At 36.6% G+C, this 21,467-nt stretch overlaps 1 protein-coding gene across 3 annotated transcripts in view; it reads right to left on the reverse strand.

Annotated features, from left to right (window-relative positions):
- SMG1 (SMG1 nonsense mediated mRNA decay associated PI3K related kinase) overlaps positions 1 to 21,467 on the reverse strand; it is a 98,998-nt gene that overhangs the window by 40,962 nt on the left and 36,569 nt on the right. For 2 of the 3 annotated variants that reach the window (XM_019987278.2, XM_019987277.2), the window contains 18 exons: positions 20,199 to 20,372; positions 18,213 to 18,437; positions 14,875 to 14,976; positions 14,004 to 14,273; positions 12,052 to 12,182; positions 11,704 to 11,865; positions 11,163 to 11,281; positions 10,596 to 10,683; positions 10,400 to 10,501; positions 9,770 to 9,910; positions 8,990 to 9,189; positions 7,208 to 7,404; positions 6,876 to 7,037; positions 5,707 to 5,861; positions 4,153 to 4,295; positions 3,797 to 3,998; positions 1,241 to 1,350; positions 372 to 519 (listed from right to left, as the gene is read on the reverse strand). In XM_019987278.2, coding sequence (XP_019842837.2) covers positions 372 to 519; positions 1,241 to 1,350; positions 3,797 to 3,998; positions 4,153 to 4,295; positions 5,707 to 5,861; positions 6,876 to 7,037; positions 7,208 to 7,404; positions 8,990 to 9,189; positions 9,770 to 9,910; positions 10,400 to 10,501; positions 10,596 to 10,683; positions 11,163 to 11,281; positions 11,704 to 11,865; positions 12,052 to 12,182; positions 14,004 to 14,273; positions 14,875 to 14,976; positions 18,213 to 18,437; positions 20,199 to 20,372 — 2,831 coding nt within the window. Of the gene's footprint in view, positions 1 to 371; positions 520 to 1,240; positions 1,351 to 3,796; positions 3,999 to 4,152; positions 4,296 to 5,706; positions 5,862 to 6,875; positions 7,038 to 7,207; positions 7,405 to 8,989; positions 9,190 to 9,769; positions 9,911 to 10,399; positions 10,502 to 10,595; positions 10,684 to 11,162; positions 11,282 to 11,703; positions 11,866 to 12,051; positions 12,183 to 12,371; positions 13,970 to 14,003; positions 14,274 to 14,874; positions 14,977 to 18,212; positions 18,438 to 20,198; positions 20,373 to 21,467 lie in introns of those variants that run through there. The other variant, XM_070779723.1, reaches the window with a different exon arrangement.

Genomic DNA, 21,467 nt, shown 5'->3' on the forward strand with positions numbered 1-21,467 from the left:
ACAAAATATTTGCTAATTAACAAAAAAGATTTTCCAACTTGTAACCGCTAAAGGGATAAAGCAGTGTGATAAGATGCTACCACACTGGCATCCAAAGTGGGGAAAGAAAAAGGAACCGCCTGCTTTTAAGTAAAATGACATAATCAAGTCAAGCTATTTGTGTTTGGGGATATGGAATTTTTGACGTTCTTTAGTTTCAACCTCTGTATATTTGCAAGCGGCATTTACACAACCTACAACTCCTACAACTAAAATGAAGCTATGATGACTACCATTGCAGTGATCCGGTGACTGCCTCACCCCCACCAAACTACACACATTTACCATATGGCACACGTAATACATATTTACCTCCTTAGGATTAAACTTACTCGGTAATAGACTGCCACTTCTGATCTTGTTCTATGTGGTTTAAAGCAGTTGCCAAACAAACAGAACTTCTTAACAACTGAACTTCAATGGATTTCTGAAGTTCTCTTGGATCTGGACTTAACATGTTAGGAAGCAGTTTTTTCATATCTACAGAAATCAAACAGGTTCCACTCAGTTAATTCATTTTTAATGTGTAAGAATGACAAGATATCTTGATAGTATTAAAAAAACAATCACCAATGAATACCTCCTTTCATGTTTAAGTTCATATTTAAGTTCAGACACTATGATCAAGCATTTCTGATAGCATTTTGGGAGGTCTGAGGTATTACTCTATGTGAAGCATAAAAACAGCATAAAAAAAAGTATTTTAAAAAGTATAAAAATACTTCACATAATACCTCAGACCTCCCAAAATGAGTTCATTTTCAAAGACTCAAAAATCAGTAAGTCAACCTACTATTTAATGGGGCAAACAATGAATTCAGCAGATCAATGTTAACACATAAAATATTCACAATATTTAATTTCAGTACTACACTCTTTAAAATGTTCTAGTTATAATAAAGAGTTTAATTAATCGACCATATTAAGATGTGAAGCAAGAAAAATATTTAAACACTTGCACTTTTTCAAAAAAAATGGCTAGATAGATCTCTAAGTATTACAATAATCTTTTTTAGTTTGCTTAATTTGAATTAAACTGTTTTATATTTGCCAGATGTAAAGAAAACAGACCTAATTTATTGCTTCACACTCTGCCCCAATAAATGTACAAAAACTTTCAGATTTTCCACTAAAGTATACTAAGCCAAACATTTTAAACAATTTGTTCATTAAAATACTTAATTTTAAAATTATCTAATACCTATTTTTTCTTTTGATCCTCCAGCAAGTAGACTGATATTTTCTCCTGGTAACAATTCTAATTGTTCAGTGCATTCAATAAATTCTCCAGATTCAAAACTGCTTAGTGATCTGTAATTAAAATACTGGGTTAGCTTGTATTATACTCTCTCCAGGCTGTGGAGCCATTCAAAAAAATAGAACAAATTATAGGAAAAGGGAGCAGTTACACAGAATTCCTGTGATGAAGTTCCTTCCACATAGGCCACCATTGAAGATGCAACTACCATCTTAATTAGAGTGCAAACCACAAACTCACAGCTACAGATACTCAGTTTAGCATACCCAACACTCCACATTTCCTTCCTCTTTTTGCAGCATGTTATCTTTGAGGGCCCGACCAAAACACTAACAGCAGAGCTCTGCGGGGGCAACTTCAACGTCCAGTTCTTCCCGAGCTACCACTAAATCCCCTGCCTCACCTCACTGCTCATCTAAAGCATAAGCCCCAGTAGGCCTCCTGTCTTACTGCCTCAATCTGATATCCTAGTTCTACCTTCTTTGCTGGCCTCCCTCCTTTGCTCACTTTTCCACTGTTTTACAGAATCTGTTCCTCTTCTTTCAAAGAATTTTTCCTTCCCTTCTCCTCACCTGACCTGAACATGGTATACCCGAGCTCTTTCCAATAGTCTATCTGTAGCTTCAAGGCCAGGATGAGGGCCTTACATCCCAGCAATCCACTGCCACTTTCAGATCTATTTTCACTCCATTCCCATTCCTATTACAGCTGCTATCGAACCAACAAGAGGACTTCAGTTCAGTTCAGTTCAGTCGCTCAGTCGTGTCCGACTCTTTGCGACCCCATGAATCGCAGCACGCCAGGCCTCCCTGTCCGTCACCAACTCCCGGAGTTCACCCAGACTCACGTCCATCGAGTCGCTGATGCCATCCAGCCATCTCATCCTCTGTCGTCCCCTTCTCCTCCTGCCCCCAAATCCCTCCCAGCTTCAGGGTTACAGTTTCTCAATTTCCTCTTCTACACTTCTCTCTTCTTTTCCTATCCCTCTCACCGTGTCACTTCCGTCACAACCCAGCCAGAATACAGCACTGGAAATGATTGTGCCTGCTTCTACCTTAACAAATCCCAGCTTCTTGGGTGAGCTGCGATCACCTGGCATTAATGAACTGTCTTGATGTGCTGACCAACACACTTATTATTTCTGCCACCACAGAGTCCGAGTCCTCTCCAAAGGTAGGTTTGCTGTGTCCCCACTATGCCTTGTACTTTCAGCTAATAACTAACACCTCAGAAAAAATTTCATTGTCTTCTGTGTGTTCTTATTTCAATTAATAGCATCTTTTTTCTCTCTGTACCTTCACCCCACAGTTCAATGGCCAAACGTTCCCACCCTAGCCCCTCACCTCCAGCCTGCTGACAACCTAGCAAAGAAAGCCAGTAGGTCAGATACTTCTTCAAATCCCACCTAAGATTTTCTATCTTACTGGGACTCAAAATCTTACTTCTCTACCCTTATGGCCTATTATTCACTCAGCTCCAACCATAGTGGCCTCCCAGGCATTTCCAGAACACTCCAAGTCTATCATCTTTGCAAGAGATCTGCTTCCTCAAGCCTGTGCTCAAATGACATGCTGATGGTTTTTCCCAAGCTAGTCTGCCTGTGTCTACTCCTCACTAGAAGGTCAGCTCCTCAAGGGTGAGAATGCGTGTCTGTTGTACACAGTGTTGCACCCCACTGGCCGGCACTCAGTACATGTTCAATGGAGAAATTACCCACTAACTCATTTACTCACTAGAGAGCTCCCTGATGGCAAGACTAACAACCCTTATCATCTCAGCCAAGGGTCTGGGACACAGCTTGTACTCAAATTTCAAATTAAGATATTAATAAATGCTCAAAGGAATAAAAGGAAGAAGAGAAAATAAGAAAGGGAGTTTGATTTACAAATGTCATAAACTCTGTCCTCTTTAAAAAAATGTTTTTGATATAGTCACACCTAATTTAGAAATGGGGCTTCCCTGGTGGCTCAGACGGTAAAGCATCTGCCTGCAATGAGGGAGACCCAGGTTCGATTCCTGGGTCGGGAAGATCCCCTGGAGAAGGAAATGGCAATCCACTCCAGCACTCTTGCCTGGAAAATCCCATCGATGGAGGAGCCTGACAGGCTACAGTCCATGGGGTCGCAAAGAGTCAGACACGACTGAGCGACTTCACTTTCACTTTTAATTTAGAAATAATGCCATCAAGTATTATCCTTTCTAAAGCAGTGACCAATTTCTTTATTTCATTAAGATTTTAGAACAGGTTCTGAGACTCAATCCCAAATGACTATTTCAACATACAAATATGTTTTCCCTCTACATGAATATCCTCCTCATCTCTAATGTTGGTTTCTCATTGTAGTCATTTTAAGAATGGCAGTATTATTAAACTACAAGCATCTTGTCATAATAAATGATTTTAATATTTTTCTGCCATAAAATAAGACTTTAAATAAAGTTACTGAAAAAAATTTTAATGGGGTTAAGTATAATTCATAACTGAAAAGAAATCCTTACTTTATGTAGTTGAAATCAGCCTTTAGGTTGAGAGAAGTACTACTGGTACTCTTTTTCAAGTCATGGACAGCATTCTGCCACTCCTGTACAGCAGCCCAATCAGCTATTGAAATGTAGCACTCACATGCTTTATTTCCCAAATAATTTATAACCTCAGGAGAAGAATCAGTTGGTTTGGAAAGCACAGTTTTTCTGGATTCACCTAAGTGAAAACATTTCATAAAATAAAGAGACAGCAAGAGAGATCCAAAGCAGTTATAAATATTTCAAAGAGCAGAGATATCTAAAAATGTATAGTAAGATCATGAGTACAAATTATTTGACTACAACTGTTTGTTTAAACTTGGAATGCTCACCATTCAAAGAATGCTTGGGGCTGGCACTATTACGCCCAGTATTAGCCAATGTGAGAACGGATTTGTCGAAGCTAGAGATGCAGCAATCGACACCTGTCATGGCACACAGGTGCTCCTGGTACTCCACAGAGGCCTTTTCAAACCTTCAACACAAGTTCAAACCGTCTTATTTTTTAATTATCCACATATTTCATTTCTAAAAACACTGGAAAGAATGAGTTATTCAATAAATTGAGTGGAGACAATAAGTTGATTATTTTGTGTGGGCCTGAGCAGGCACAAAATTAGACTTCTTACTCACAAAAAAATGAAAATAAATCCAAAGATCATTAAATGTTTAAGAAAAGAGAAGGTACAAACTAACAGAAAATATCAGTAAGTATCTGATCTCAATGTATGCAGAGACTCAACAGAAAAATAAACACTAAAACACATGAAAGTTAACAGATCTAATGACACCATAATTTGAAACTTTGGGCATCAAAAAAAGAAAAACAAGAACAAAACCCCCCCAAAATGAATATTAAATACAAATTACCAATCAAGAAGACAGATAGCATCAATAATCCTGGTGTATAATAAAATCTCACAGATCAGTAACCAAAAAACCAAGAGGCCATAAAGACACCATCTATGTTTTCAATAATCACAAATGGTCAGTAACATATGGGGAAACCTCTACTATTAATTAGTAATAAAGAAATTTATATTAAAACAAGCATTTTCATTAAATGATGGCAGAGTTCTTGTTTTGCAGTCGCCCTCTATATACACAAAGGAGAAGGGAAAAGGTTATTTTTGTTGTTAGGAATACAAGTGGGAACCATCTTTTACATAGGGTAAATTAGCAACAGTATGTATCATAAGCCTGATGGTCTGTAGCCTTTCTTCTATGAACAGTAAATCAACCTTCAGGAATGCATTCAAAGAAAACAATCACAAACATGAGGAAAGAATTAAATGCCGTGGTGCATTAAGATTAGTAAAAAGAAAATCCCAAATAATTCTGCTGTCCAACAATAAGGAATGTTAAATTATGGTGCACTCAAAAAAAAAAATATGTATTGTTAAAAATCACACTGTAGAAAATTTAACAGGGCAAAATATTTTTTTTTAAATCCTGCTGAGTAGAAAAAGCAAAATCATGTAACCAGCAGAAACACTGCTATTTCTGTGAAAAGAGGATAGAAAACTGGATATAAAAGAAAAAGAAATAGAAAAGCATGTACAACAAAGCAAGTTACCAATAAGAGATGGAATTATGACCCTTCTTTTATTTTCCCTACATTTTCCATATTTGATAAAACTCACTTGAACATATACAGAGGAATCCAAGGTATGCAAAGAGTTTGCCTACAGGAATCGAGTAAGTTTAGAGCTAATAAGTGAGAACTCTGGCTATCAAGGGGAATTTGTATCAGATTCTGACACGAAAAGTTATCAATTAAGAATCAACATTAAATGTAATTAACATTTAATTACAGAGTCAGTGAGTAACACAAAAAAACTTAACATAAAGAACTCCTATCACCCATTTCCTTCCTTCTAACTTACCTCCCTTCAGCCTGTTGGGCCACTGAATTAATCCAGAGAAGATTTTTTCCAACAACCGAAGACGACCAGACAGCAATTCCCTGTATAGCTTCAGGACAATGAAGTTCACACAATGCTTCTACCACCATCATGATAGTTACTTCCAATTCATTTCCCTGAAAGTGGCCATTCAAAAAAAAAATCAAAGACGTCAATACCCTCAAAATTCAAATCTCTACTAAATTTACAACTACTGATCACAATCTAAAGCCTATTTAAAGTCAAATTTATTTAACAATTGCTTTTACAATGATGAAATTACATTATTAGAATTTCCTAAAACGTCATGTATACTGTAGATACGAGGGGGAGGGGGTGCTGATGGACTGTAATAAATAGCACTTGGGTGTTAATCTCTACAAAATAAAAAAAAAACTTTACCATTTCAGCTGTGGCATCTTTAGGAGTAATACATGAAGTAAATACAAAGCAAAAATTTAAATAACCATGAATCAAAGAATGCCTAATTTTATGTTTTTGCATATTGCCTATTGATATTAACTAGTAGACATTTGCAATTTTTGGATTCTATTTATTTAGTAACCCCACCTACAAGTCAGCACTTTCCCCACATATTATGTTATCAATATTATATTTTTACACATATTATAAATTATACTTTCCTATATACTATATAATCATTACAAGTGATTATAAAAGTTTTCTTATATACATGAATTTCTTAGAAGTTCCAATCTTTAAGCCTAAGTAATGAATATTTTCACATACTCTAAGTAAAAAATATAAATAGGCAACTTTGGAAGTTATTGCTTGTATAAAAATATTGGATGAAAAGTTTTAAATATCAATAGAACCTTTATTTTATCCACAGACTGTGTGCTCAGTTGCATTTGACTATTTGCAGACCCATGGACTGGAGCCCCAAAATCCTCTGTCCATGGGATTTCCCACTCAAGAATACTGGAGTGGGTTGCCATTTCCTACTCCAGGAGATCTTCCCAACCCAGGGATCGAACCCTAGTCTCTTGCATCTCCTGCACTGGCAGGCAGATTCTTTACCACCAGTACCACCTGGGAAGCCCCTATCCATAGATTAGATCATAGCAAAGGAATTACCCCCAAGTTTTTCTAATTAACAGATTTAACTAACTCCACACACACCACTTTACCTGAGACGGATTTGTCTTCATTTCTGTAAGCAAATCGAAGCCGTGTCTCACTGTCACAGCAGGCTGGCCTGCCAACAATCCAACCCTCATGATGGAGAGTCGGATCCGAGTCAGCCAGTCTTGACAAGTTTGGCGATTGGTATAGAAAAAAGTCCTAATGACCTTTAGAAGAGAAAGAAGAGCTCAGGACTGGTTCTGACAAATTACAGGCAGAAACGTCTGAAATACACATAAAGCATATATACAAGTCTACTGTGATTTCAGCTCTGCTCACGCTGCCAGGTTTGACCACAAAACTGCTGTAAATCAACATCCAGCCCACTGAAACCAACCTTGGGAGGCGATGTTAATGCATTGGCACATCCTTCATATGCATTATACATTAACTTCTCCAGGTTTTCCAGATACTGCAGAAGCAGCACAAGTCTAAGCTGGTTGCTACTGTGGCCTTCGTCATTGTCTGCAGTTGTCCACTGACTAACATCTTGATCGGGGTTTAATGTGTGAGCTGCAAGACTTCTAATGATACCTACAACCAAAGACAACATTCCACATTTAAAAGGAGTCTTCAAAGATTCTAGAAGTTCTTGGACATAATTTCACAAATTCACATTTAGTAAGTATCCTCTGCATATCCGTCACTTAAAAACAAAGTGATCTTTCCATTTTTAGAAGGAAAAAATGTCTTCTCCACACAAATTCCCTAAGTTCGTGAACAAACACATACGACACAATTATTTCAGTTCAGTTCAGTCGCTCAGTTGTGTCCAACTCTTTGTGAACCCATGGACTGCAGCACATCAGGCCTCCCTGTCCATACCAACTCTCAGAGTTTAATCAAACTCATATCCATTGAGGCAGTGATGCCATCCAACCATCTCATCCTCTGTCACCCCCTTCTCCCACCTTCAATTTTCCCAGCATCAGGGTCTTTTCAAATAAGTCGTTTCTTTGCATCAGTTAACCAACGTATTAGAGTTTCAGCTTCAACATCAGTCTCCAATGAATAATCAGGACCGATTTCCTTTAGGATAAACTGGTTGGATCTCCTTGCTGTCCAAGAGCAAGCGTCTTTTAATTTCATGGCTGCAGTCACCATCTGCAGTGATTCTGGAGCCCCAAAAATAAAGTCTGTCACTGCTTCCACTGTTTCCTGATCTATTTGCCACGAAATGATGGGACCAGATGCCATGATCTTCGTTTTCTGAATGTTGAGCTTTAAGCCAACTTTTTCACTCTCCTCTTTCACTTTCATCAAGAGGCTCTTTAGTTCTTCACTTTCTGCCATTACAGTGGTGTCATCTGCGCATCTGAGGTTACTGATATTTTTCCTGGCAATCTTGATTCCAGCTTGTGCTTCATCCAGTCCAGCATTTCTCAGGATGTTCTCTGCATATAAGTTAAGTAAGCAGGGTGACAACATACAGCCTTGTACTCCTTTCCCGATTTGGAACCAGTCTGTTGTTCCATGTCCAGCTCTAACTGTTGCTTCTTGACCTGCATACAGATTTCTCAGGAGGCAGGGCAGGTGGTCTGGCATTTCCATCTCTAAGAATTTTCCACAGTTTGTTGTGATCCACACAGTCAAAGGCTTTGGCATAGTCAATGAAGCAAAAGTATATGTTTTTCTGAAACTCTCTTGCTTTTTCAATGATCCAACGGACATTGGCAATTTGATCTCTGGTTCCTCTGCCTTTTCTAAATCCAGTTTGGACATCTGGAAGTTCACAGTTCACGTACTGTTGAAGCCTGGCTTGCCGAATTTTGAGTATCACTTTGCTAGCATGTGACACAAGTGCAACTATGCGGTAGTCTGAGCATTCTCTGGTATTGCCTTTCTTTAGAATTGGAATAAAAACTGACCTTTTCCAGTCCTGTGGCCACTGCTGAGTTTTCCAAATTTGCTAGCAACTTTGTGAATGAACACACATGACACAATTATTTAATAAAAGCTTATTCTAACAAACATATCTAGATTAACTGATAAAGTATTAAATGAAAAAACTGTGTACTCTCAAAGTTCTGTTTTAATGAAGATAAAAAACCCATTATTTCTTAACGCAAGCTTGAAAGTATTTACATTGCAAAGTCTGAAACAGTGCAGAGTCAATTACCTTCAATTGTTTGGAAGGTATCCTGAGCTCTGCCGAGTGGGGTCCTCAGCTTAGAAAGGACAGTGAACTGTGCTGCTTCCCAAATAGCCCACTGCCAGAGGACAGCATCTGTCTTTAGCAGATTGCGGGGAATCGTTGATTGGTCACGTTTATCCAGTCTCTGGCAGCTATAGAACAATCTTTCTAACCAATTGTCCTTCCTGGAAAAAGAAGTTTCATATTTAATGACAATTTCATTTGAAGAAAAAACAGACAATAACAAAAAAACAAATTGCAAGGGAAATGGGAATATGGGACTTTCCCCCTACTTCAAAAAGGCAAACCTATAAAACTGGGAAGCATTAATTATATCCCCACCTCTCATTTTAAAGTCTTTTACGGCTGAAATAGAGTAGGGTATAGTGTGGACAGATTATTAGGGTAAAAGGCTCATGACAGTTTGGCCATCAGGATAAAATATTCACTGCAAGTAAAAGTCTCCAGAATGTCTACACCCTCAGGCCCCTCCCCAAAGCACTGATGACTAGGACACATCAGTTACATGTGAACCACACTTCACCTTTACTATCAAGTGTAAAGCTCATTTTTATCTCTTCAGGTGCCATCTTCAAAGCAATTCCTCCTACTATTGAAAACTTAAAACAACTCATTTGAAAAGAACATTACTTTCTATTCTGCCACCCCTGATGTATTTTCTCCTCTAAATTGGGCACAGGGTTAAGATATTCAAATATATTTAAAGTACTTTTCCCAGATGAAAGAGTCAAAGAAAGGTCTTACCCTATTCTATGAGAGTTTCCATACAAAATAAAACTAATAACATCAGAGAAATCTTGTGGGTGGAATGTGTTACTTGGTGCTTTACTCATGTGACTTCTTAATGCTAAAGAAATTTCTTGAATTTCTGTGTGATTGTTATTGCTGTAGACAGAAAATAAAGTCACTGTTACACAAAATCCTTTAGTTAAAAGGTTACCTCCTGCTGTAAATGAAATACTTCCTTGTTAACTAAATCTGACAGTAAAAACAGATAAAATTAAGACATTAAAAATAAAGGTTACTACAACTTTGAAATTTAAAGTTTTTTTTTTTTTGAAATTTAAAGTTCTTAAATCACCAAAATTAACCCAATTAAAAACTATAAAAGAATGCAATTTAGTTTTACAAATAATAACTACTGAGAAACACATTTTGGCACTTTAAGTATTATTCTGTAGCAATCATCATAAGCTTTATAAAAATTACAAATTTTTGTTATTTTCTTCTAGACCTGCATGATTTGATCCTTTGCCATCTCTTCAATCATTAAGAAGTACCACAAAAGATGTGATATTAATTCACTAAGAGACAATTCGTCTTTTCCTAAATTAAACATTATGGGATGTCTTTGTATTGATACAATTGTTATACCTCAAGACAACATCTAAAGGGATTGACTTCAATAGCTTTCCAAATGCTTGTCGAATACGAGTTCCACTATGGACTAGCTGAACACGGCAAACATCAACACACCTACAAAAAAAAATGAAATAGATAATACAAGTGTGGCAATATTTCTAAGTTATTAGGTCCAGGGTCAAAAGAGTGGATCTAATTTAATCCATACCTCTGTAAAAGATCATCTGGTAAGGAAGAGGACAGTGCATGTAGACTGCTGCATGCTTGCAGACAGATATTCACATCTTCGACCAGAGCTGTTAAAAATTTAAAGACACTTTCAGCTTGCCAGAAGAAATTCTATGCCAGTACATCATAAATTTCTGAACACATTCACTTCAATAAACAGTGAGTGACTACTATGAATGAGGGGTTGTTCCTGCCTGGAACCCTCTCTCACTGGCAGTAGTAACATTTGGGAAAACGCTAACACTCAACAAAAATCTACTTAGGGTGACTAGTCTTCACCCAAACCTTTTCTCTGAAGGAAATTTTAAAAGTACATGGAATGTATCAACAATCACATAAGCTTAAAAATGTTAACAATCACTTTAAAACAACCTTTTTTCACATATTAAGACTGGCAAAAAAATTAAGACAGATTACACCTTTGTCATTAAAATGGGGATGAAACATTTCCACTCATGAAAGGCACTCAAGTGACTATCTTTCTCTCATTATCAAAGATCTCTTTTAAGCACTGATTAACAAAAATTAAATAATCACAGAATCTTACTGTTGGCTAAAAGGCCTTTGCAAAATTTATGGAAAGATGGAAGAGAGAATAAAGGTGCATATGTTTCAGACTTCTTCATTAAAACAGCCACTTCCAAAGCCCAGGTCATTAACAGTTTCCTGAAACATAAAATACACAGCTGATTTCAACATTAATAAAAACTAAAAATAGAAAAACAACTTGAAAAATCTATTCTTTTAACATTAATTTTCTTTTGGTTTTTTTAATACTTCAACAAATAAGAAATATTAAAACTATAGAAATTCCTCTGACAAAACTGTCTTTTAAGAAAATCTCCCCAAACTAGCATAAATTGTAGCAAAAAAAATTCTAAAATCTCTACAAATACATTCATCTATAAAATATTGCAGGAAGGAAAGGTTTCATGTAATTCTTTCAGGAAACAAGAAATGCTAGACTAAATAATGAAACAAAATTTAAAGTGTTTCATAATGAAGAAGCTGCCCTACCCCTAATGATAGTCTTCATTTCTTTTTCTCAAATTAACCAAAAGTTAGAAACATTATAAAATATTAGTTACCTTGTGTCCTGGTTAAGATTATCTTTCTTAAGCAATATTCCCAGGAGATTTAAGATAATTGAGAAATGTTTTTTTGTAGCTGTAGTTACAGTACTAATAACGGCACCATCAAACAAGGACGGGGATGATGAACTAAGACTACTAGATATAAAGTGGTCATGCCTAGAAGACAAAATTTGGATCATCTTGTCATATCTCATTAAAAAAAAAAAGCAAATCCAAAGTTAAATCAACACATTTTTTTTTACACTGTATACTCTAAAGGGTCCATCTTCCCTTTAAAAACAAACTTTCTTTCTTTTTTTTTTTTAACAGACAATTCTTAAGAAGTATGTATAAATACATTACCTGGTACAATGAGAATACAATGTGTAGAGCACTGCATACTGAATGGCAGGGAAATGAACAGCCAGGTCGCCATGCACAATCATCAGATTCTTACTCAGAAGTGCAAACACAGTTGGAGACAGGGCCCACATCTGATGATGTACCAAAGAAAGTAAATGTTTGGCTCCTCCAGGACATACATGACCATACAAAATGTTTATCTTTCAGAATATGTCTGCACATTTTTAAAAATTAAAATGACAGATTTAAATTTGGAAATAAGCTAGTACACTAAACCTGGGATCAGCAAATACTTCTTGAGAAGATAAGAGAGTAAATACCTCAGCCTCTGCAGGTTATGTGACACCTCTGTTACAATGTCCAACTCCTCAACTTTGCCACTGCAGTGAGAAAAGTTACAGACAAAAAATAGGAATCAAAGTGGCTATGTTCCAATAAAAAGTCTTTACAAAAAGAGGTGATGTTTGGTGATGGTTGCACAATTCTGTGAACATATTAAAAATCACTGAATTGTACACTTTAAATGGGTACTGTACACTATGTGAATTATATCTCAATAATTAAAAGAAAAAAAAAGGAAAGAAAAAAAAAAGCAGTGGGCAGCTAGATTTGGTCCATGAACTGTAATTTGCTGATCCCTGGTCTAAACAAAAGCCCCTGCACTCTTCAGTGTAGTAGATTACCTCAGTTTTCCATATACCATAAATGGCAAGTTGCCCTCTCCAGTATGAAAAAAGGGCAAATCCTGCCACTATAAGCCTTTACCATTCTTCCCTTTCTTTCCATTGCTAAGATACTCCTTTCACCTGACCACTCTGTCCCCATTTCCTTTCACTTTCAGAGTGTAGAATATAAACCTCAAATCTGAACACAATGTGAATTTCTCAACAATCAAATTTTAGAATGCGAAAGAGGAGTCAGCTGCAGCCCAGCAGTGAGGGAAAGAATAGTCACTGCGGGGGACACAGGGCACCTGATCTAATATGGACAGCATGCAAATACAAGTACCAAATCTTGAGTTTTCCCTCTCTTCTCTCTCAGAAACACTAACCCCTTAATTATATTCCATTACTTTTCATTGTAAACAATGCTTTTCAATTTTGCTAAGTACCACAGGAGGGAGAAATATACCCTGATAGCTCAGTTGGTAAAGAATCCACCTGCAATGCAGGAGACCCCGGTTCGATTCCTGGGTCGGGAATAGCCGCTGGAGAAGGGATAGGCTACCCACTCCAGTATTCTTGGTCTTCCCTTGTGGCTCAGCTGGTAAAGAATCCGCCTGCAATGCGGGAGATCTGGATTCGATTCCTGGGTTGGGAAGATCTCCTGGAGAAGGGAAAGGCTACCCACCCCAGTATTCTGGCCTGGAGAACTCTATGGACTGTATAGTCCATGGGCTTGCAAAGAGTCGGACACCACTGAGTGACTTTCACTTCACTGACGCACAGCAATTATTATAAATCAAAAGCAGTCACTTCAGATTTCTTAAAAGGAATGAAATCTTTCTTCTTCTTCCAAAATAATATGTGAATGTTCCCAAAGTAAAGTGGGTAGTCAAAAACTAAGGGACATATGGAAGCACTAACTCTAGTGGGAAAAGGAAAAGAGTACCAGGGGAAGAAAGGGTTGCATTTTAGAACTACACAAACTTGTCCTGCGGAAAATGTTGACAAGTTTACTAAAAGCATGCTAGAGTAAATGGGAGAGAGCATTAAAATACAAGTCCAAAAAATAAAAAGGATATAAAAAACTTATCAAGGAAGGCAAGAGCTAAACATAACAGCATGAAAATATTCCTGTCAATTTTAATTATCCAAGCATATCCAAAATATGGCCGTTTGTTCTGTGTGATGCTGCAGACACACCGCCTTGTAGTTAATGAAACATGTTAACATGCAATGAGGAGAGGCTCAAATGTGGATAAAACAAAGCCATTACAAGTAAATACTCACCCCAATTAGTGAGTTTTTAGCATTTCCAATTGTAGTCAGAGCACTAAGGTCAAATATAACTACAAATTTTGCATTGTCTACATTGAAAACATGATTCTTAAAAGCCTCATGTTTTATTTCAGAACAGGCATCAGGAAGTTGTAGACTATGTAGCAGATTGTTTAGGGCACAAGTCATTTCTCCCAAAATTAATTTATAGGCAGTCTCTAAAACAGGAATATTCTTCAGACTGAGCACTGCTTGATAAACAGCATGGGCTACAGCAACAACCTTAAAAAGAGAATTCAGGAAAGTAATAATTAAATGGAAAGCATATTACTATCTGCAAAATGATGATACAAATCAGTTTAAGAATGGTAAATTCACTGTCTAAAACACCAAAGACTTTAATTTTTCAAAAAAAAATTTAGGAAACCTACACAGTATCAGTAAGCTATTTAAAAATCTATAAAGCTTTATTATCAAAAAAGTATTCTCTAAAAATGACAATGTGGAATTTCTTAAAAGGCCTTCTGTTTTTTAAGCCAGTATCAGAACAAATACAAGCAGCAATTTATAGAGACAGGTTTTCCTACATCTACTTAGAAAGTCTATATTGGCTTTGACTTGGGAGTCAGTTAGGAAGCTAACAATAAACATTTGACATATATATAAATTTTAATAAATTTAATGGAAACCTGAGAAAACTATCATTCATCAAGGTATACAGTATGAAACTCAACAAATATTAAGTGAATTATTATAATTTCTAATATTCTAAATCAAATATTTATCATTTTAATATTTCATTTATGTACCTACTAAGTAATGAGCATGAGTCAAACTTTTTAATGACCTAAGTTAGCAAAAGCCTGATCAGTCAATCACTTACCTCTTTTTCTTTATGATAACGCAAAAATAGTAGCTTAGATGATGGTATAAACAGTTTTTCTACAAATGATGATGGCAGTTTTGTATTTATCTGTTCAACAATCTAAAAGAATAAAGTAAGAAATGAGTTATCAATTCACAAAAGAACATAGAGGAACCTTAAATACATATTCCTAAGGGAGAAAAACCAATATGAAAAGGCTACATATGATATAATTCTGACACTCTGGAAAAGGCAAAACTACCTAAATCAAATCCCTTATGATTATACAGTGGAAGTGAGAAATAGATTTAAGGGCCTAGATCTGATAGAGTGCCTGATGAACTATGGACTGAGGTTGATGACATTGTACAGGAGACAGGGATCAAGACCATCCCCATGGAAAAGAAATGCAAAAAAGCAAAATGGCTGTCTGGGGAGGCCTTACGAAGAGCTGTGAAAAGAAGAGAAGCGAAAAGCAAAGGAGAAAAGGAAAGATATAAACAACTGAATGCAGAGTTCCAAAGAATAGTAAGGAGAGATAAGAAAGCCTTCTTCACCAATCAATGCAAAGAAATAGAGGAAAACAACAGAATGGGAAAGACTAGGGATCTCTTCAAGAAAATCAGAGATACCAAAAGAACATTTCATGCAAAGATGGGCTCGATAAAGGACAGAAATGGTATGGACCTAACAGAAGCAGAAGATATTAAGAAGAGGTGGCAAGAATACACAGAAGAACTGTACAAAAAAAGATCTTCACGACCCAGATAATCACGATGGTGTGATCACTGACCTAGAGCCAGACATCCTAGAATGTGAAGTCAAGTGGGCCTTAGAAAGCATCACTACGAACAAAGCTAGTGGAGGTGATGGAATTCCAGTTGAGCTATTCCAAATCCTGGAAGATGATGCTGTGAAAGTGCTGCACTCAATATGCCAGCAAATTTGGAAAACTCAGCAGTGGCCACAGGACTGGAAAAGGTCAGTTTTCATTCCAATCCCAAAGAAAGGCACTGACAAAGAATGCTCAAACTACTGTACAATTGCACTCATCTCACACGCTAGTAAAGTAATGCTCAAAATTCTCCACGCCAGGCTTCAGCAATATGTGAACCGTGAACGTCCTGATGTTCAAGCTGGTTTTAGAAAAGGCAGAGGAACCAGAGATCAAATTGCCAACATCCGCTAGATCATGGAAAAAGCAAGAGAGTTCCAGAAAAGCATCTATTTCTGCTTTATTGACGATGCCAAAGCCTTTGACTGTGTGGATCACAATAAACTGTGGAAAATTCTGAAAGAGATGGGAATCTGCCTCTTGAGAAATTTGTATGCAGGTCAGGAAGCAACAGTTAGAACTGGACATGGAACAACAGACTGGTTCCAAATAGGAAAAGGAGTTTGTCAAGGCTGTATATTGTCACCCTGTTTATTTAACTTATATGCAGAATACATCATGAGAAACGCTGGACTGGAAGAAACACAAGCTGGAATCAAGATTGCCGGGAGAAATATCAATAACCTCAGATATGCAGATGACACCACCCTTATGGCAGAAAGTGAAGAGGAACTCAAAAGCCTCTTGATGAAAGTGAAAGTGGAGAGTGAAAAAGTTGGCTTAAAGCTCAACATTCAGAAAACGAAGATCATGGCATCCGGTCCCATCACTTCATGGAAAATACATGGGGAAACAGTGGAAACAGTGTCAGACTTTATTTTTCTGGGCTCCAAAATCACTGCAGATGGTAACTGCAGCCATGAAATTAAAAGACGCTTACTCCTTGGAAGGAAAGTTATGACCAACCTAGATAGCATATTCAAAAGCAGAGACATTACTTTGCCAACAAAGGTCCGTCTAGTCAAGGCTATGGTTTTTCCTGTGGTCATGTATGGATGTGAGAGTTGGACTGTGAAGAAGGCTGAGCGCCGAAGAATTGATGCTTTTGAACTGTGGTGTTGGAGAAGACACCTGAGAGTCCCTTGGACTGCAAGGAGATCCAACCAGTCCATTCTGAAGGAGATCAGCCCTGGGATTTCTTTGGAAGGAATGATGCTAAAGCTGAAACTCCAATACTTTGGCCACCTCATGCGAAGAGTTGACTCATTGGAAAAGACTCTGATGCTGGGAGGGACTGGGGGCAAGAAGAGAAGGGGACGACAGAGGATGAGATAGCTGGATGGCATCACTGACTCAATGGACGTGAGTCTCAGTGAACTCTGGGAGTTGGTGATGGACAGGGAGGCCTGGCGTGTTGCGATTCATGGGGTCGCAAAGAGTCGGACACGACTGAGTGACTGATCTGATCTGATGGAGACAGAAAAAGGATCAGTGGTTGCCAGGTAGAAGAGGGGAGAAAATAGGTGGAACAGGAGGGATTTTCAGGGCAGTAAAAGCCTTCCGTATGATACTACAATGGTGAACACATGGCATTACACATTTGTCAAAAACCACAGAATGGACAATACAGAGACTGAACTCTATGGACTTTAGTTAATCATAATGTGTCGGTCTGGCTCATCAGTAACAAGAGGGAACTACTGGGGAAAGAGGCTGTAGGAGAACTCTGTACATTCTGCTTTTCTGTTAACCTAAAAACTGCTCTGAAAAGTAATCTATGAAAGAAAAAGGTAATATATCTAAGCTGTATTTTTAGGCCTTAACACTGTGACATTAAATGTTTAGCTATCTAAATAGGATACATGTATTTACACTTAAGGGTAAATTTTTACATTGGCAAAGGAAAGTACAACTATGGCAGCAATGTTCAGCAGAATGTCATCTAGAATTTGTTCTGAAATAATCCAGTTGGGGATGGAGGGATGGCAAGGAGGAGGCAGAGAGTAGGAGGCCTAGATGAAACCAGATGGGCCATGTGTTTCTAATTACAGAAACCAAGTATTAAGTATGCAGAGATTCATTATACTACTCTACTTTTTAAAAAATATGCTTCAAAATTCCATAATAAAAGGTGAAGAAAGAGGAAATATTTATGATTAAGAAAAGAAAATCTATCAAAGAAGCTTTCACATGTTTCAGAAGCAAAACATAACAGGGTCTTTCAAAATAAGTATCAAGTACCTCCTCTACACAAAATTTATCAGGAGTGCTAGATAAGTCTCATATGAAGCATGCTATTTCATCAAAAACAAGAAAAAAGAGTGAAGCTACACTAAGATAAGATCTCAAACACTAAAAGTAAACAGATACAAGAGAAAAAGCAAACTAGATTTTAAAAGACTAATACAAAAAAAATTTTAAAAGCCCCACAGGCAAACAAGGACTTAATTTCTTCCACATCAATTTACACTTAACAACCTGAATAAACATATTAAAAAGCAACAAAAAAGAATTCACATACCAATGTGAGTAAATTCAAGACTGAGATGATATAATCTGTACCACAAGTCTGGCAATTCTCCAGTTGATCTAATCCATATGTAATAACCATGTCACAATGTATAGTCATGCTAGGATCCAAGCTGCCGAGCAAAACACCAACACACTCATTAGCAGCTGTCAACACAGCCTCAGAAAAAAACACTTGGTTTGCAGCCGTCACACATCTCATTACTCTGTACAGAACCTGCAAATGGGGAAAACAAGCAGCTTTTTAAAAAAATTCATATTCTTCCACAGAGCAAGAAAATATTTTCTTTCTAATGCAGTTTCAATGGAAAATTAACTGCCTGCCTTGTCAGTAGTCTCAATATTCCAGTTCTCAATGGTTGAATAATAATAAGAGTATCTCTGGTACAATACACAGAAAGGATCTTGCCTAAGTATCTAAAGTACTACTGTGACAGGAAATGGAATTTGCCATCCTCTATTTCCCTTATACCCAATTCCTACCCCCCAACCAAAGTCACTAAATAGCTGAAGTTCAAAATCTTTTTAATAATCATAAAACACACCAGAACTTAATAACAGTATTAACAACATGGAAATAACCTACCATGAGAATAACTTTCCATAATCTAGCACTTGGACTTTTTTATAAAACTAAATATCCAAGATAGTTTAGCTTATGAAAGTTCATGTATTGGCGGCCTCTTTGTAAAGATATTCTCATTCGTAACATATAATACCTATTTAAGTATTATGAAAATCATATCATTTCCAAACAAAAAACTCCACTAAACTATAGTAGTCAATATTAACATACTAAATTTTTAATAAAAATAACTTAGGAAAAAACAGATACAGAGGAAATTGATACAGAATAATACTTCTCAAATTTTTATGTAATATTCAACAACTACTACATACAGGGTTTTTTTTTAAACCAACAATAGGTTTAAAAGGCCTAAAATACCATTTTTGGCAAAGACCTAAAAGACTCTCATTAAAGACTACATTAATATAGAACTATCCTGGAAAATGGTATGTGCTTGTCCTTTGTTTTATATCTGAGTTAACTGCTTTTATTTCAACACTGACAGTCATCAACCACCCTTTTAGACAATTAAAAAAAATTAAACTACTTTGCTCAGTTTTAAAATATTAACATACTGGTTGTAATTATCTTCAGGAGCTGACATGTCTGCTCAAATACACAATTAACTTACTAAGAATTAAATATGTAATTAATGTCCTATTTTATCTAGCAATGTGTTCAACAAAAGTAAATGCTAATGAAAGCCAGAAATTCATACTAACAGTAAAGTTTTAATCATTTAGGTTAGGTCTTTTAAGACTTTATCACACAAGTTTCTCCCTTCTTGTTCAAGCAGAGTATAATGATAGGGATTCACTTCTCACATCCATTACACTGAACCACTCACTGGACTGTAACACAACACAGCTGATGTCTGGGGCTAAAATGTAGCAATCTAGCTACCTTTTTTAATTGGTCTCAGGCTATTACATATTTTAGATTCTATGTCTTTATATCCTTTGATGTCAAGCTATCAAATTGTTTCATCCTGTCATGCTTAGCAAAAATTACTTTTCAAAGCCTTATTTATAAATGAGAAGTATGTTGAAAAACTTCTTAGTATGTTGAAAAACTAAAAGGAGACACAATAATTTTAAATCAAAACTTTAAATTATTAAAAAACTACAGAATGTTTTTAAAGTTATATATGAAAAACAAGACTAAATGGACCTACAGAGAATCTCCTAAAAGTTCACAGCATTTAAAAATACACAGTGGACCTTTTATCATGGGGTGAGGGGGAATGGAATATAGAATTCCCTACCTTTCTGGCTATTTAAGAAAGTAGTCAGACACATAGATACATGCTAAACAAATGAGAGATTAATAACATATTTCACTAGGTAAAGAGAACCATTTAAAATAAAAAGCAATTATTATTGAATGATACCTAAGACTACTAAAACTTACATCTGTTACATATGCCTCAGTAATTGGAGGACCTCGAATTGGGCTGAAACGTTCCCCAATGCTTCTCACCACAGTACTGAATACCCGGAGAAGTGCTGCCAGCTTTGGTAAGGACACTGATGGAGGAGGAACATCTTCATCCACTGACTCCCCAGAGGCTACATGGCTGAGGTCCTGGATGTGAATTCACAGCATTCTTATTTAAGAAGGACATTGTTTTTAAAAATAAACAAAAAGAACTCCCAATTTTTAAATCAGTTAACTTTATAACAGATCTGTACAAATGAAGAGGAATTTTGGCCTATGACAGAAAAGGAAACACGAATCTTAAATACAAAAGTAGACTTTACTTCTCCAATTATTTAAAAAGCAAATATTAACCTCAATAGATTCTTTGAGCAACTCCAACAGTAAGATAAGCCAATATCATGCACATGAAGAGGAAGGGGGATGGGGGAGTTTAGAGGAGGCTGGTTCAAAAAATTATAAGAACTTGTAATACCTAATCTACAGATTTAAAGTCAGTTGAGGAAATTAGATATACTCAAAGGAAAAGATTAGCAAAAAATGGAATATGAAAACCATTATACCCACATATAATTAAGCACCAAAATAACTGAAGAAAACTAAATCTCTAGGGATAGCAAAAGGCAAGTCTCTACAAAAAAGAATGGGTGGCTTATGAGAAGCAGATCAGCTTTAAAGTTGTGCTAGGAAGCAAGACATCCTAGCTGTGGGAGTAAAGAAACATAGGGAAGCAAAATATTCTCTCATTTTTCTCTGAAAGGGAGAAAACATATTGGTACAGTTACAAGTAGTGAATTAACCATTTGCCAGAAAGAGCAAAGGTATAAAGAAAAAATGAAATTACGTCTTTATGGAAGCCTTGACCACCAAATAAAAATCATGGTAATTACCAACTAAGCAGGAAAGAAACAATAAGAGACAAATTCAAAGACGGCAGGTTTAAATCATGACAGTGGCCAGGAAATCCGAGAACCAGTAATGGACACTTGACTTAAAAGTGTCATACTCAAAAGGTAACTGAAACCAAGCCTTGTCCTCTGAAGCACAAGCCAAGATTGCCGATACAAGTAAGAGGAAAGCCTTTTTCATCATCAATTCACAACATCAATTCAGCTTTTTCATAACAAAAAAAAGAGTAAACTACAACTGAAGAAAATGTTTTTGGAAAATTACCAGCCACCAAAATTATTTCAAGCTTTGGGAAATTAGGTCTGCAATCTTTCCAGTAATTCTGCTGGCAAC

The sequence above is a fragment of the Bos indicus genome, chromosome 25 (genome assembly GCF_029378745.1).
Source record: "Bos indicus isolate NIAB-ARS_2022 breed Sahiwal x Tharparkar chromosome 25, NIAB-ARS_B.indTharparkar_mat_pri_1.0, whole genome shotgun sequence".
NCBI lineage: Eukaryota > Metazoa > Chordata > Mammalia > Artiodactyla > Bovidae > Bos > Bos indicus.